The sequence below is a fragment of the Aedes albopictus genome, chromosome 3 (genome assembly GCF_035046485.1).
Source record: "Aedes albopictus strain Foshan chromosome 3, AalbF5, whole genome shotgun sequence".
NCBI classification, from domain to species: domain Eukaryota; kingdom Metazoa; phylum Arthropoda; class Insecta; order Diptera; family Culicidae; genus Aedes; species Aedes albopictus.
Window position 1 is genome coordinate 241,734,928 of NC_085138.1, and position 17,993 is coordinate 241,752,920.

The window sequence follows — 17,993 nt, forward strand, 5'->3', positions numbered from 1 at the left end:
ATATCCTACTGTTGTTTGTCCATGGCTCCTGGATAAGAGCAATATCCAGTTTGCTCTCAGCAAATCTTTTGCAAAGTACAGCGGTTGCTCCCTTTGCATGATGAAGATTTACTTGAATGAACTTTATTTTTTTAGATTTCATTGGATCCTATCTTTATCCAATATCGTTGAGTTTTTTTTTTTTTTTGTCATAACCTCAACAAAGTTTGTAGTTTGGCCAGGTATTTTTGGGTTTTCATCCTCTTAACTCCACATGACACTAGGATATTTTATACTGATCGAAGATCATTACATTATCGCTAGTATTCCAGTAGGTTTCTAGAGTACTGTTAACCCCATACTCTGGTCTTTAACTACTTTAATTACACAGAAAAAGGAAAAAAAAAGAAAAAGAGAAAGATAATAGTAACACAAAGTAATACAAACACAGACAAATAATAATACACACAATTTAGTAATACAAAATCAAATATTTAATCGTATAAATAAGTATATTTTAAGTATATTTTAAAAAAAGAAGAAGTAAAATAGAACGAACAAAAAGTAATAATAATAAAAAAGCGAGACTTAACTTTTGCAATGTGTTACTGGCCAAGGTAGGGGCTTTTTACCCTTGCCTCCCCTTACGACTCTGCTTATATGTGGTGTTAGCACGCCACCGACGTTGTGAATGTGATCATCTCACCAAAACTATAGTGCACACAAGTAAATCCATTTGCGGCTGAGGCCGCCCACTGATAATTTACTGAATGCCGTAGGTTGTGAAGCATAGAAATAGTAGTCACACCACTGTTATCTACTGTAATTAAACACATACGGTTCTGGTATTTGTTTATATTACAATAACCTCACTTTATTTATTGGAGGGAAACAACTTGCATGCAAGGCTTCATGCAATAAATTGATACGCGCACTGCTATCGTTTATTTGTTTTCTCCCGGACAACCGATCATCACTGGGAGCTAAAACCGAACACTTTTCATTAATTTATTCACTGCAATCCACCGTCTTACACACAAAAAATATGCTTTTGCACTTCAAAAACACATGCGCTAATCGCTCTTCAATTATAAAAACACTTTTCACGATGATTTTAATAATTTAATAGAGCCGATATTAATCGCACTTTCGGTGTAAGCGGCAGTGTTGCCAGGTACCGATTTGCAATGCTTTACACAACTGCACTACATGAGCTTTTTCTCGACATCGTAAACAACTTTGTGTAAAAGAGTCACAGTGGACTTTCCATATTGGTAAGCATGTTGGTTCACATGACGAGGCACATTAGCCAGATGAACATCACGGATGTGACGATCGACAATGCGTTCTAAGCATTTCAGAAGAAAAGAGGTCAAGCTGAAAGGTCTGAAACTCTTTGCTTCTTCATACGACGCACGACCCACTTTCGGGAAAAAAATTAACAGTAATATCCCGGCAGGATTTGGGAATATACCTTGAAGAAAAACTGCAAACAAGTAGTTGTTTCAAAACATGTTTGAAATAATCAAATACCTTCTCAAGCAACATAGGATATATCCCATCTGCTCCAGGAGATTTGAAAGGAGCAAAGCTATTTAGTGCTCATTCAATCGATTATTAAGCTATGATACTTCGAGAAGAAGCTAAAGAATCATAACTACAAGAAAAGACATCAGGTTCATCCGAAGATGTAATATCCACACATCCGGGGAAGTGTGTACTGAATAAATATTCCAAAACTTCCTCATCAGAGGAAGGGAAATCACCATTTGGCAAACGAAGTTCGTTCACTTGAAAATCCTTAGATTTCGCAAGGATTTTGTTCATCCGACTGAGCTTCGCCAGATCAGAGTTCTACCAAGGGGTTTCTCTTGCATGGCTAGTTTCCATTTCGTACGTACTGTGCAAAAAGATAGGACAAGTAATGGTCAAGTAATGATTCCGCTTCAAAATTACTTGAGCAGGTTCGCAGATGGCAAGTAAGGAAAAAAGTGTAACACTCGTAACGCCTCCCGTGCGAATCAAATGGAGCTGTCACTTTTCCTTGCGGAAAAATAATCCGCGCTATTATTTATTGCCCGTTGCGAAGATTTATAGATTCCGACGCAAATAAATGCTAAGGCCAATTTACAGCGTAGGTGCATTATAAATGTTTGTTTACAATACAAAACTTTCACCAAATGTGTACTTAACAACGCAGCGTGAAATATTCACCAGGACGCGGTCTGTTTTTATATCTGTGGGCCCACGCAATAAAAATCCACGCAACTAATTTTCGCGCAGGAGTCTAAACAGGTGGAATATTCCGTAAGGAAAAGTAACGTTTCTCCCCATACTGGATCAGTTGTCAAAATTACTTGCGGAAAAAGGTGGAATTTTACTTGAGCGCTCTACTTGGCAACAAGAAACTAAGCTGTAATCTTCACAGACCGCAGAGGGCAAGCTTCTTCAAAAGCTTCCATCATGAAGGTCGTTATAACGGCATCATCTAAATCCCTTGGAGTGTCAATGGAAGGTGAGTATCCATGAAATTTGGCCAAACATTCGATCGCTTTATTGTGTGGTACAACCATGGGTGCAACTGAGTAGTGCTTGCCCGCTTACGTGCTAGATGTTACACATCATTGTATAGAGATAAGTGACATTTGATCACATGAACATTAGCGCGAGTTTTTCCTCACACAAAATTGCACGCTAATTCAATGGCTATTTAAATTGCATATGCATATATTACCCAATCAAATTGGGTAAAACGGGTAAATAATGATAAAACTAACATCCGGGGTAGGAGTGCAAATGTTTTCCTCGCACTTTCACAACTACATCTACAAAAAAGGCACTCATACATTTGAACGTGATTACCACTATAGTTTGAAGAAGTTGTATGGTAATTTTCCAATTGTTGCACGGCTAAAAACTCGCCAATTGTTGCACACTCCATGTTATTCTTATAAGGTGTGCACAAATTGGCGAATTTTTAGCCGTGCAACAATTGGAAAATTACCCTACTATAGACCTGAATCTGCAGGTTTTGTTATGTGCCACATGCTTATATTTTTGAAGCTAACGCATTGTCAATGAAAAAAATAATGATGCCAATGAGTCTCGACATTTAAGAATGATCAATATAACAAATAAATACACGATACAGTATTTATAACATAATGACCATCATAACTAATGACGGAACATAACTAAAAAAAACACTTTTCAATAACCGAAAGACTAAACGACAGATGTGGCAGAATAACCCAAGTAAGCGAGCTGAATAACAGTTTCTTAAGCTAAAGGTTGGGAAATCCACATATTAAGACAAAAAACTTTACTCGAAGTTTGAAAATAACGACAAATAACTATCGACAAAAAATACCTAACGTATTTTATAATACCACGTAAATTGGACATTGCTACAAATACCAATTTTCACCTTCCGGGTCAGTTTGAAAAAGCGTCTTCTGGCATGTTCAGAGATTTCAACGCTGTTCAGCGCCTGAAAAAAGAAATAGTCATTCGTGGACTCAAAGGGTTAGGCCGGATTATGAGATATGCATTAACCATAATTGTACGTATTACTTACAAATGTTTCTTATTATATTTCACAGCGAAAGATTCAAAGTAACCACCCAATACATGCATCCAGTAGTGTACAATTCGAAAGCTGCACTAACAGCCCGTAAGGTACTGGACAAGTTGGGCAGTTTTTATTTGGAAAAATATTTTTAAATGGCTCCCATCAGAATTATCTCAAAATAATTCAATCATTTAGGCGGTAGGCATCATAAAATTGTTAACAATCAAATAAAAACTGCCACCTTTGTCCTTAGAAAATTTATAATTCGATTGAATCTATCGTAATTTTATGACTTCCCTCCAAAAGAAAACCAGTCAGACACTTCACAGAGAGCACTATACCTTTTAATTTCTTTTTCTCTAGTTGAGCATTAGCTAGTGGTACATATTTGATCGGCAACAACATTTCAAAAGTACGTAACTGTATTTGGAATCGATTGGACACATTTCACGCAATTGAAGGCCACTTCATTTCGAAAAGTATGAAGTTTCTTGCATCGACGTGTCAAGGTGTTCTGAAATTAGTCTATGGTGTTACAGTTTCGCCTGTTGAGATGTCGTAGCCGATTTCGGTTTGGCTTTATCTAGAAGACATGGATGTTAAACACTCGAAATCAATCAAATATAGTTTAGTGAAGTTCTGGTATAATGCGAAGCAGAGATAAAGTGAATATCAGTTTAAGCTAAAGTTAAACCTAATAGATCACCCACAATTGACTGGAAGTACAATAGAATTTATAAACTTGCACTGCATGGAACAAATTAAACACTGCTACGGGATGAACGCAGGCATACACAATAAATTACTGTAATATTAAATATCGGATGTTGAATAAAAATAGTTCTCGACATGTGTTTTACTGTGTAGTTTTTTTTTTATTTCCTAATCCTAAATGCACATTCCTACTCCTCTACGGTAAAGTTAAACCTAAACGAGTTATCCGATGGTGGGATCACCCTAACCTTGAGTTCTTTACGCCTAACGACGGGTTCCTCCGGCTGGTTTGCTTCTGGTTCGACATCTGGTGCATCCTCCAGCTGGATATTTGCGAAGTTGAATCGAAAATCTTTATTGTCTTCGTTGAGGATAGCGGCCTTCTTGACGAAATGGTATTTGGCTTTCTTTTTCGGAGCGTCAAATCTTATGCTTTCCGCGTTCAATGCCAGTGTTTTCTCTTCCTCTGCCATTTTTGTGCGATAATCGCCGAAAGCCGAGCGCATTATTTGGCGTTTTTTGATCAACGGTTGATTCGCTGACTTGAGAGTGTTGATTAGTTTCATAGTGTCTTCCGCTAGAAAGATAAATTGCATTCATTGTACAGTTAGAATCGATCAATTGAATACGTACTTTTTTTTTTATTCTCTCTCATGTGTGGCGCACTGAGGGAGTTCTCTAGTTGCTGGATGCACCAGTAAAGTTCTAGTTCGAACTGTCGATCTGCCTCCGGAGCTGGATTGCTGCTGGAGGATTGCGGCGACGAAGTACTGCCAGCCGAACCGGATGGTGATTGACTTGCAGTTGATTGTGCCACTTTGGGAATGGTTTTCAATTTTCCCGTGCTCTTGTGCAATCTAGCTTTTGGGGGAGGCATTTTGCTGCAATTAGAAAAGAACACACAGAATAATAGTATTTTGAAACCACTGAGCTATGATTAATCCTACTTGAATGTCTAGATACAAAATTCTGTATGAGGTTGATGGAGTCTGACCTGGAACGAGCCAAACAAACGTGCCGAGCCAACAGCCTCGGTGAGTTTACGAACCTCAATCATCATCAACAATCATTAGCAAAACGTTTTGAACGTCATCATTAATCAACGATGATTAGCACACGCTTATTTGCATACATTGAAAAGTGGGTAATGATGTTTTTGTGCACGGAGCCGCCAAACTACCCACATTTGAATTCATTTGGACGCAATCCATGTTTTTTTTCATTTAACCCCATTGTACCCTAAATTTCCAAATTTCATAGGATGCAGAGATATTACTGATTGGCTCTTCATCAATATTAACTCATATCATGCATAGAAGTTTCAAGTTAAAGTTGTTTTAATTTAAAAGCAATAAAAAATAAGTTTATAGGGGAGTTTGGGTAAACTAAGCTCTAAAACTATATGATGCCGTCACCTCCCGTCTATGGGGCTATGCGCAAACAACATTAAGGATATTTTTGGAGTATATAAGCAATGGCTCATCGTTTGGAAATGTTTGGAATCGGTGGTATAAGGATGGGAACTACTCATATTTGAATGCGGGAAAACTTAAATATAACCAATAATTTGAGATCAAACTCGCCAAAAATGGTTTCTTTGGGAATAAACCATGTGTGTTCGATCATTTATTTAGTTATTGTCATGTAAAAAATCATAAATAAAAATATAAAATGAATTTCTACCTTGAAAATATACCATTGCCTAATTGACCCCACAACACCCTAAAATTCCAACATTTTAATAACTTTTTGTATGTAACGTTACTCAATGGGAGTGGGGCGACGGTATCCCAGCGAAATAATCATTCAAATCATAACAAGTGCCGTAAAATAACAGAAATTCACAAATTTTAGGGGGAACTGGGGTAAAACGGGCGCTATGACTCGCTTCAGAGAAGTTGCCCGTACATGAATCATCCACAAACCAATTCTTGAGTAAATTTGCTTTCGATTAAGCCATTGATGCTCACATAGTGTCTTGTATTAAGGAAGTTATTAATTTTTTCCACCTTTGGGCTTGATTTTGCCCAATGTGCATCGGTCGGTCCAGTCGAACCAATCCCAAGGCGTTTGGGACGGAGCGTCTTTACGGATCTGGCACGAACCCGATTCCCGTCAAGGTTCCGTCGCAATCTGTGGATGATACAGCTCCAAAGAGCTTAAAAGAAAAGGCCCGTAGTTTCTTTGTTCTTTTTCCTAGTGGAACAATGGAAATGCTTTGTAGTGCACACGCGGTAGCTAACACCCGTACACTAGTTTAACCTTCACCCTATTCAAGCTTACAGCTTTCTAAAAAACGCATGCCAAGTATATATATACACCACTTTCACTACAATTTAGTATTCTAATTATCACGCCGCGCACTATTGGCTTCTTTGGCGGTCACAGCTGGAAAGACTAATAATTTGATAATTTGCCTGTCTCAAGTCCGAATCGAACCGGAGTTTGATACTCGATCGTTTCGTGACAGTTGGCACCACTCCCACATTGGTTCAAACCGCTGTCAATGAGCCATTTTACGAGACATTTCGGATCAGCTGATCGCTCATTTCATGAATGAAAATTTGACAGGAGGTTGCGCCCAAGCCCATGAGTGTTAATACATATCAATATCAACACTGTTGTCGTTTCGTAAAATAGACTATAAGTAGCAGGTGTGAGTGTTGAATGGTAGGTACATTCTTGGAGGTGCATCACACAACTCAGTGGAGAGCTAGGTATCAACTGGTAGGAAATGAATTGTAAATATGTTATACCTAGATTGAATAAGGGGAGGGGCTGAGCTGGTAGCGATATCAGTCAGTGCCTGGGTTTGGAGAACAAAGCCTCGTCTGTGTTTTTATTTTCAACAGGTTATGGGTCCATAGTGACGCCTTGGGCCCTGTAGCATAATCGGGCTAATAATATTAGCTACAAGTTATAAGTTACAAGTACTAATATTACAAGTGCTAATAATTTGTGTTGCATATTGGCTCAATTTTCCACTAATATTATTAGCACTTGTCAGAGAAAATTGGTAGAGAAGCGAAGAGTGAACAGCCCCCTGAACGGCAAAACTTTTTCTGTTTTGATTTCATTGCTCGGATGCTCGGATGGCAACTGTCGCAAAGCAGATTAATCCACCCATCGATGGTAGTGCCTATCGCGCATACCGCATTTGAAAACTTTTTATACTGTTGTTGTTTTAACTAGGAATTATCAAACTGATGTTCCAAAATGGAACAATTTTCATTAGTTCAAGAAATCAATGTTGTTTGCACTGTTATCCATAATATTTGGAAACTGTTTGGAATTTGTTTGAAATGAGTGCAATACTTAACTTCACTTTCGCGGCAATCGTCAAGGTTTGTTGATTTTGTTCATTATAATGAACAATTCAATCCTATAGGATACCAGTTTGACGGTTCGATTTTTGGCTTCACACTATTCGCTTCTCTACCTATTTTCTCTGTGTTTGGTTGCTTCGACAAGTGATAACAGAGATCAATGTTACAACCCAAACTCGGACGAGCATACAATATGAAGTCGTTGAAACGATATTGATATAGCGCATTTAGTTCACCACTGGACTATCGCACTAGTTTTCGCGAGTGCGAAAACGCTAATAAAAGTGCGCGATTGCATCAAATCAACTCGGTGTCTTCAGAGCACTTGTTCTCTATAGATTGAAGAAATAGTGCGCCGAAGACATCAACCTGATTTGATGCAATCGCGCACTTTTATTTACGTTTTCGCACTTATAATGTCGCAGTTCGCAGTCCAGTAGTGAACTTAATGGGGTATAAAAAGAAGTTCAAATTTTACGCAGTTCACTATATAAAGCTATCTGACCCAATTTTAAACCGTTAACTTACCTCCGTGTATCCATCGTAAGACGTCACGTGGTCTACGGACGGTCACTGTGAATATACCACATCGTGTCAGTCAACATTGGTGTGTATCAGAATTGATCCATTGAAATAAAACGTAGGAAATCGATTTTTTAAATGATTTACATAGTTTTAATGATTTTGGACCATCCTAACAGCAAAAATACACAATTATAGTTAATTTCAATACCAATACATGATTTATACTTAGAAATAAAAGTATACACGGAATCACTATTATTTATGCATTTTGATTATTTATTTATTCGTCGTCAATCATATGTAGACCATTTGTTACAACTATGTTTTCTTAACCTAACATTATTTTTTTTAGTAACGAATTACATTCAATTGTCTCTTAAGCTTAGCTTTCGACATACCGAAGTCAATGGACTCACATTGTTCATTATATAACCTCATCATTTGATTTATAGGTCCAAACATGGCATAATTAGTACGATAGTGATTAGTAGAAAAAATGCTGCGATTCCGTAATTGACGAGTAGGTGCATAAAAATTCAATTTTGATAAAATTTCCTGTGAATCAACTCGGTTGGATACGACGTCATTTATAAATGAAATCATGGCGAATTTTCGACGTTCTTTTAATGTTTGGATATCCAACAGCTTGCACCGTGCTTCATATGGTGGCAGAGGCTGCCCACATCTCCAACCTAGTTTGCGAAGAGCGAATAATAAAAACTGTTTTTGAACAGATTCTATTCGGCTGACGTGATTATCTGAAAATGGCGACCATACTATACAACAATATTCTAGTATTGAACGAACATAGGAAATATATAATGTTTTTATTGTGTATGGGTCGTGGAAATTATAACTAAAACGTTTTATGAACCCAAGCATCTTATTGGCCTTGTTAATGATTGTATTATAATGATCTATAAATGTCACTTTAGAATCTACTAGTACACCAAGGTCTCTTATTCTTTCACATTTTTGTACTGGTTGACCTACCAACAAAACTGTTGTGTTTGGCGTGTTTAACTTCCTGCTAATGGAAATGGAGTTACATTTTTTTACATTAAGTTTCAATAGGCTTTTCTGACACCATGTGTAAAATACATTTATTTCATTTTGGAATAACCTAAAATCTTTATTGTTTCTTATTTCGAAGTACAGTTTCATGTCGTCAGCATATATGAGAATATTAGTCTTACTAAGTATAAAAGAAACATCATTGACATACAAGATAAACAAAAGTGGGCCTAAATGAGATCCTTGAGGAACTCCTGAAGTTACATGCAGAGATGTCCATATCCTCAGTGTAGGAAAGAGAAATAGAAAATACACCACTCACGCTGTGTATCTCAACAGGAGCCCGTCTCTTATATGTGGATCCACCACTGCGATTCGGATGCGCGCAAGCTTGGTGGGTAGAAATAAATCTCTTAGCTCCCTGAGCACTAGGCCACACAACAGTGCGACGAGAGCGATTTAAAATTTTCTCCGGTGAAAGTGTAAAAAATCACCCGGGCGCGCGCTCTAGTGAGGTTTTTGCGCCAGAGTGCGCGCTGCGGTGAAACACCGGAGAGTTCTCGCCCCGGCGACACCATGGTGATGATTCGGTGACTGCTGGGTGAAAACACGGGAGAGCGCCGGAGAGCGATGCGCGCGAAAGAGTGAGCCACACTCGATCCAAGCCGAACGAGCAAGAGCACGCACTAGCGCTTGGTCTACCCACCACCCAAAACAAGAGAAACTGGCTTCTTGGTGTGGTGAAAAATGTTCCTATCCCCAGTGTGGTCGATAAACTGACGCCGCAGTGAATCGCTACGGTGAAATGCCATCTCTGGTTACATGTATTAAACATTTTGTATCCGCATCTCTCTCACTCTCTTTCTGTTTTCATGCTATCCGCTGCTTCGTCTGGGTTGACGAATCACTTCACGCAAAAGTTGTCCATTCAGGCGGCCATTTTGGATTCCAACAAGTATGTTCTTAAATAACAGATTGCGAGGAAGAATCAACTTACCTCCATATGAAAGTTTTTGTAAAATTTTGAGAACTCTTTGTCACATTATGACATAAATATTAAAAAAAAAAACCAACTTTGAGTAAAATAAATATAAGAAAATTACTCTGAGATTTTTTTTTCGTCAGATTTCAGCAAGCTCTGGTAATAATAGAAACATTATCAGGGTCCATCGTAGAATCCGGCTTTGTGAATGCCATTACATCTTATACTGATCTTGATACTGCTACAAACTTCAATATTCTGAAAGATATTTAATATATTTTTACTAAAATTCTATTGGAAACTGAAGTGTTTAAGCAAAAGTTTCATTCTCATCTTTGGAGTTCTAAAATTTCTTTCAGTTTAAGCCATTATCTTGACCAGCATAGCCCTGAAAAGTTTTTGAAAACAATGTATTATCGCCGGATTTCAAATTTTGGCCCGTTGACTGGTATGGAGTGTCACATGAGGCCCGTAGCCTTAAAAGGTTGTGCAGTCCTGCCTTAAGGTTGAAGGATTCGTCATTGATATAATCGTCATCATTGAAAATTCCAAAGCAGTTTTCCCGTCCAAAACTGAATATTTCGCAGTGAAAATGTATTCACTGTATTGTAGGTGGAGAATGAAGTACAGTGAATACATTTTTAAAGTGAAATTTTCAGTTTTGAACGGGAAAACTGCTTTTGAATTTTCAATGATGACGATTATATCAATGACGAATCCTTCAACCTTAACTGCAAGCACGAAAAACCAGAAGTTGCCAATATTCATTGGGAAATCAAAGGATTTCCCGTGGGTTTGGCGGCAAAGCAACTATAGAAGAATGTTTTATGCAGACATATCTTGACACCATTCACCTATAAGGACTGTTCAATTTATAAAACTGACAACTTTACAAGGCTATGAAAAGAAGACGCGTAGTTCAAATTTAACCACCCTTGCTTCGTTGTTCAGTACATCATCTTTCATTATAGCAATGATTTTTGAATCGAATAAAAATAGTTTTATTTCATAGAAAATTGGCCAGTTGTTAAATAAGGTGAATTTGACGATTGCTGAAAATTGAAAATATATATAAAATTACTGTTCACATATGGTATATCGTTTTTAATATCAGAAAGTATGTGCCATGCTGCAACAGATTCTTCCAAATATCAATGCAACCGAATGCAAATTTTACATAACAATGATGTTGGAAATAAAAAAATTACATCCGATTGTTACTAAATAAGGTATACAATAGCATAGGACCAACTTTGTTGAAATTAAATAATAACAAGATTCGCTAGAGTCGAAAATCTGCATCAATGGAACAAAAATTATGCAATTTTTTACTATGACCATCTTTATGGATTCAATTTATGATGAAGAATGCAATTAAAGTATTTTTTTCTTCTGCATCATTCAAAAAGCAATATTCTACTACCCTGGACAAATTTTTAGCCGAATCCGTTGTGCTATTGCATCAAAGGACTTAAATAAATATTTTTTTTTAAATAATTTCTTTGTAAATAAGGCATCTCACTATATCAAGCTGGAGGCTGCTGGGTACATTATTACTAACCAACTATTGTGCTTTACCTTTAGTAGAATAGTATAAAATTCCAATACATTAAAAACTTCATGAAAATAAGCATGTTTAGTATGTGGAAAATTATGTCGAATTTTGAGAAATGGGTTTTTATTGATGTATTACGAAAACCGCTTCAGTTACACAATAAAGAACATTTTGCTTAATGTTCTATTTTTCCTACATTTGAGAATAGCTATAAAAAGTTATACAAAAAACTGATAATGATTTTATTGAAAAACAAAAAAGATATCGCACAAGCAAGTTGTCCGTTTTATAAATTGAACAGTAGGCCGTCCCTTATTTTGCAAAATTTAGAAATGTTATTAGTTCGTTAGTGGAAAATGATCGTTTTAGCTAAAAAATGATCGGGTCAAAATTTGAAGTCCGTATCTCAAGGCTAAGTGGTCCCTCAAGGGGCCTAAAGTTGTCAAAAATTGTATGGGACCAAAAAAACATGAAATTTTTTCGACAAAAAAAATACGCTATTTTACTAAAACCGATGATTTTAGGACCCTGAAGGGCCAAAAATGTGCTTAGATTTGCGAAATCTCTACTCGTTTTTGAGTTATTGAACAAAATAAGGTAAGTTTCCTTCGGAATCTAAAAAATATGGTCAAAAATGCTGATTTTTCGGTTGTTTTTTGTCAATATCTTGGAAACGAGTAGAGATATCGCAAATCTAAGCACATTTTTGGCCCTTTAGGGTCCTAAAATAACCGGTTTTAGTAGAATAGCATATTTTTTTTGTCAAAAAAAAATTCATGTTTTTTTGGTTCCATACAATTTTTGACAACTTTAGGACCACTTAGCCTTGAGATACGGACTTCAAATTTTGACACGATCATTTTTTAGCTAAAACGATCATTTTCCACTAACGAACTTATAACATTTCTAAATTTTGCAAAATATGGGACGGCCTATTGAACAGTCCTTAGTAAATGATGGAAGCCCCCAAGCCATCCGACACAGTCAAGCTCAGCCGCTTTTCTCCCAGTGTTGATTGTTCCGGCCGTCCAAGTCGTTCCGTTCCTGTGCTCGGAATCGGCGAGGGGGGCTTCCAGCTTGCTCGCTCAGGCAAGTACCAAAAACAATAGAGTTTTTGATGAAAAAAGGGGGCGATATATTTTATCCGCCGCCCCTGCTCAACTGACAGAAGAGCTTCAGCGGAAGCGAAGAGAAAACCACCACTGTATCTTTTTCATTCCACGAGAGAATTTCAATAAAGTACGTCGTGTTATTTCACTCGCTTTCATTCCGCCACGCGTTCCGAAAGTACTATCGGGATTTCGGTCTTTTCGGGATTGTCCGCTTTGTGCCCTGTGTCCTCTGCTGGCTCCAACAGTTTTTTCGTCCGCTGAATCCCGTTCAATTTCCAGCATAAGTGATGGCATCACGCAAGTCATATCTGCTTGCTTCCAAAGTTCATCTGAATGCCCGACGAACAGTACTATCAACTGCGAACGTCCAGATCAACCCTTATCACCGGCAACGGAACGCTCACCACAAAGCATGATGGAAGCCCTTAAGCCATTCGACACAGTCGAGCCCAGCCGTTTTTTTTTTCAAGTGCTGATTGTTCCGGCCGTCCAAGTCGTTCCGTTCCTGTGTTCGAAATCGGCGAGGAGGGCTTCCAGCTTGCTCACTCAGGCAAGTACCCAAATAATAGAGTTCCTTCGTCCGCTGAATCCCATCCAATTCCCAGCACAAATGATGACAATGCACACGCCATGTCTACTCACTTCCATCTTCCAACTGAATGCCCTGCGAACGGTACTATCAGCAGCGTCAGCAAACGTCTTCACTCTTCAGTCGTCAACAACGGAACGCACACCACGAAGCATGATGGAAGCCCCCAAGCCACCCGACACAGTCGAGTTCAGCCGCTTTTATTCATCCGCTGATTGTTCCGGCCATCCAAGTCGTTCCGTTCCTGTGTTCGGAATCGGTGAGGGGGGCTTCCAGCGTGCTCGCTCAGGCAAGTACACAAATATTTAATAGAGCCTTTTTGTGCGCTGAATCCTGTTCAATTCGCAGCTTGGATGTTTGTGATATGCCATCATCACGGGCTGCAAACCGGCAGCTTGACCCATCTGAGGATCGTATTTGGGCGTATTATCAGAATGTTAGGGGACTCCGAACCAAAATTGAATGGCAAAGCGTTTTCCTAGTTCCGTTGTGAACGTTGAACATGGTGGTCAACTCGAACAAGTCTGCGTTTCAGCGTTTCAACGTTCCGTTGTGAACGTTGAACATGGTGGTCAACTCGAACAAGTCTGCGTTTCAGCGACTATTAAGGGCAGTAGACTCTATCTGGCTTCTGTATATCTCCCGCCTGACCGTAGTCGGGACAGTAGAACCATGGCACTACATATCGCATCCATTAGAGAGTTGTGTGAAAGATCCGACAGAGTTTTGGTATGTGGTGACTACAATCAATCACGGTTGGATTGGTTGGCCGCTGATTGTTCGGTGAGCGTAGCCGAATCATCATCACTCAATGCTGCTAGTACGGTTCTTCTGGATGGAATGGATTTCCTCAATCTCTCTCAACGTAACGCAGTTCGGAACGAACTCGGCCGCACTCTGGATTTGGTATTCTACAGCGTGGAAAACGACATGGAAATCGACGAGTCTGCGGTTTCACTCTTGCCTATCGACAGTCACCATCCTCCTTTGGTTTTGTCACTGTCTTCGACTCTAGCACAACCAGCACAAATTGAGCGGAACTTCGAAGTCTGGCCTCTTGACTTCCGTAAGATTGACTTCGCGATGTTCTCGCAATTCCTCTCTAACCGAGACTGGGACGATGTTCTTCAATGCACTGACGTGACGACATGACCATGCGGTTTTGTGGGATTATCAAGGATTGGCTGGAATCGAATGTTCCACGTAAAAGGCGCCGTTTTTCTCCGGCGTGGAGTACTTCGTTGCTTCGTAGACTGAAACGGGATAGAAATTCGGCTCAGAAAAAACTACGGAACAATAAAACAGTCGACAATAAGCGGAACTTCAAACATGCGAGTACAGTCTATTGTAGACTCAACAGTTCATTGTATAAATCGCATGTTCTCAGAGTGCAGTGGAACTTGCGGCGCAACCCAAGCAGCTTCTGGAGTTTCGTGAACAGCAAAAGGAAAAACTCTAGTACTCCTTCTAATGTGCGACTCGGTGATAGAGAGGCAACCAGTACTGCGGAAGCATGTGAGTTATTTGCAGAACACTTCGCATCAGTCTTCGAACAGAGTGGAACTAGCGAGCAGGAAGCGCAGTCTGCAGCAAGTGATGTACCGCAGGACTCCATAAATCTGACTACGTTTGTGGTATCCGAAGAGATGATAATTGCTGCATCGAGGAAGCTGAAAAACTCCTTCACACCTGGTCCGGATTGTATTCCTTCCGCGATACTTCGGCACTGCGCTGCTGCTTTGGCTAAACCTCTTGCGGTGATATTCACTCGGTCTTTCAACCAGGGTAAATTTCCAACTTTGTGGAAGCAGTCGCATATGTTTCCCGTATTCAAATCCGGTGATCGTCGAGATGTTCATAACTATCGAGGAATAACAAGTCTTTCTGCAGCTTCTAAGCTTTTTGAGATAATCATTAGTCAAGCTGTATTAGCCTGCTCTAGAGGTTACATCTCCTCAGATCAACACGGTTTTATGCCTGGCAGATCGGTAGTTTCTAATTTGTTGGACTTTACACAAACTTGCATAACTGCAATGGAGCAAAACGTACAGGTTGATGTCATATATACTGACCTCAAAGCAGCTTTTGACAAAATTGATCACAAAATTCTCTTGTGCAAGCTCTCTCGTCTGGGAGCATCGTCGACAGTTAAAGCCTGGTTGCAGTCATACCTGTCTGATAGAACTCTACGCGTTCAACTTGATTCCTGTGTTTCGGAGCCGTTTTCCAGTACATCAGGTGTGCCTCAGGGGAGCAATTTGGGTCCCTTGCTCTTCATTCTGTTTTTCAATGATGTTGCTGCCTTATTGGGAGCAAGATGTAAACTTGCGTATGCAGATGACCTGAAGCTTTATATTGTTGTATCAACTCTGGAGGATTGTCATCAATTGCAACGTTTATTGGACCTGTTCGTCGAGTGGTGTTGCCGGAACAAGCTAACTATCAGTATTTCAAAATGTGTGGTAATGACGTTTCATCGTATCAAGAACCCAATCATATTTGACTACAACATTGATGGCGTCTCGCTGCAGAGGGTTGACAGGGTCAAAGATCTGGGCGTCATTCTTGATCCAAAGCTGGACTTCCGTCTACACTATCAAGAGATAATTTCTAAAGCGAATCAACAACTTGGATTTATTTCAAAAATTGCAAAGGATTTTACTGGCCCGCATTGCCTAAAGTCGCTTTACTGCTCGCTTGTACGGCCAATACTTGAGAATGCATCTGTTATCTGGTGTTCTGTTATCTGGCGAGATCCGATGAATTTGTCACCATGTTTGGACAGATGCCTACAGATGCCTACTATTGGATTTAGATTCTTTGGAGCGTAGGAGGACGATACAACAGGCAACATTTGTATAGCAAAGCTCCTGAATGGTGAAGTAGATTGCCCGGAAATACTTGCGCAATTGGACTTCCGAGTTCCTCAAAGGTGGTTACGGAATTCTTCGTTGCTGCAAATCAGGTACCGTAATCCGGGGTCAAATTAATCACTTTAAAACAACTTTTGCAGATAACATTAGTGCCAATTTAAATGTTACCAAAAGAATTTCTGTAAAATCAGTACCCAGTGGATCTCCATGAAACCATGTGACATAATTTTGTTCAACATATTTAAACTTTTAGTAAAATTACTTCAAAAATTTAAAAATTTAAAATGCCACTTTGGGGCGAAATTGATCAGTATACAATTAAGCATCGGTTAAAAAGAAAAATGTCCTTCTTCACTCAACTTTGCTCTTCTAAACCCGAATAAAGCGTCAAAACTCTTACAACTAGTGAATTTGGCACTTAAAATGCAAAATTAAATTTTTAAATGTTTCCCCTTAATGCCTAAAAGTAGGCAATTTACTTTGAAGTTAGCGATTTCTGTTACAATAAATGACTTTTTCGTCAAAAAAGAACTTTTTTTTAACTTATTCATATTCAGAATAGCTTCATAACTTTCCAACGAAGGCTCCACAAAAATGTTAAAACAAAAAAAATACGGGAAGTCCTAAGCGCAATCGATTGTGTAGAAGCAATCATTTCAGCTAAGTGAGAAATATATTGCAAATTCCTAAAAAAAGGCAAAACTTTTTTTTAATCAAATAACATTCTTAACTCATCTGTAGGCATCTATGAACTAGATGAGGTAAAAAGTTTGAAATTATTGCGACGCTTAGAAGTTCCTGGTATGCAATTACAATGTAGTACCCAAATGATCAATTTGACCCCGATTTACGGTACCATCGTACTGCCTATGGTTACCATGCGCCACTGACAGCGATGATTAGGGCGTTTTTGGAGGTAGAATCCGTGTTTGAGTTTGGCAGAAGTTCAAACCAGCTACGCAAAATGCTCTCCGAAGAAAAAGTTGAAGATGTAATTTTTAATTCGTTAAGTTTTATTGTATTGTTTCTTGTTTTTTTACCAACTTAAAAAGAAAAAAAAAAGACAATTACACATTTACACAAAAGACAATTACACATTTAGTCAAGAAAAAAATGAAAAAAACTACAGCAAGTGAACGCCATCTACGTGGATTTCTCGAAAGCCTTTGACCCACACCCTCGCTGTCGAGAAACTGAAGCGTTATGGCTTTCCAGCATGGTTCACCAATTGGATTCATTCGTATGTATCTGACGGATTGTAGCACCGTTTCCTATCGCCTCTGGCGTACCGCAGGGTAGTCACTTAGAACCGCTTCTTTTTGTGCTCTTCGCTCTTGACATCTACACTGTGATCAAATCAGCTAAAATAATGTACGCTGACGATCTGAAGTTCGTCCGTCTTGTGAGTTGTGACATCGCTCGTGGACTGCTGTGTGCTGCAAATAGATATTGATGCCTTGTTGGACTGGTGCAAGAAGAACGGTATGGAAGTTAACATCTCGAAATGCAACGTAATAACTTTTTCACAACTGCGCTCGCCGACTAATTTTCAGTACAAGGTGGGTACTACCACGATAGAGAGAGAGTCGCAGCTGTCAAGGATCTTGGCGTCAATGTGAGTCAAAATGAATTATTACTAAAACCTATGCCTAAATACAAAATTATTTTAGCTTAAAGCTGATCTTACCAAATTACCGGTGTTGATTATTATTGCTGTAAGAGCTCCAACCAATCTGTCGCAACAGGTGTCAAG

At 38.9% G+C, this 17,993-nt stretch overlaps 1 protein-coding gene across 1 annotated transcript; it reads right to left on the bottom strand.

The window, feature by feature from the left end:
- Positions 1-4,400: 4,400 nt before the first annotated feature.
- On the bottom strand, positions 4,401-5,336 carry LOC115264641 (UPF0488 protein CG14286). The gene is made up of 3 exons (XM_029868544.2): positions 5,212-5,336; positions 4,898-5,145; positions 4,401-4,841 (listed from the first exon to the last, which is right to left on the bottom strand). The coding sequence occupies exons 2-3, from the start codon at positions 5,139-5,141 to the stop codon at positions 4,453-4,455; spliced, it is 633 nt and encodes a 210-aa protein (XP_029724404.1). The 5' UTR covers positions 5,142-5,145; positions 5,212-5,336; the 3' UTR covers positions 4,401-4,452.
- Positions 5,337-17,993: the final 12,657 nt, after the last annotated feature.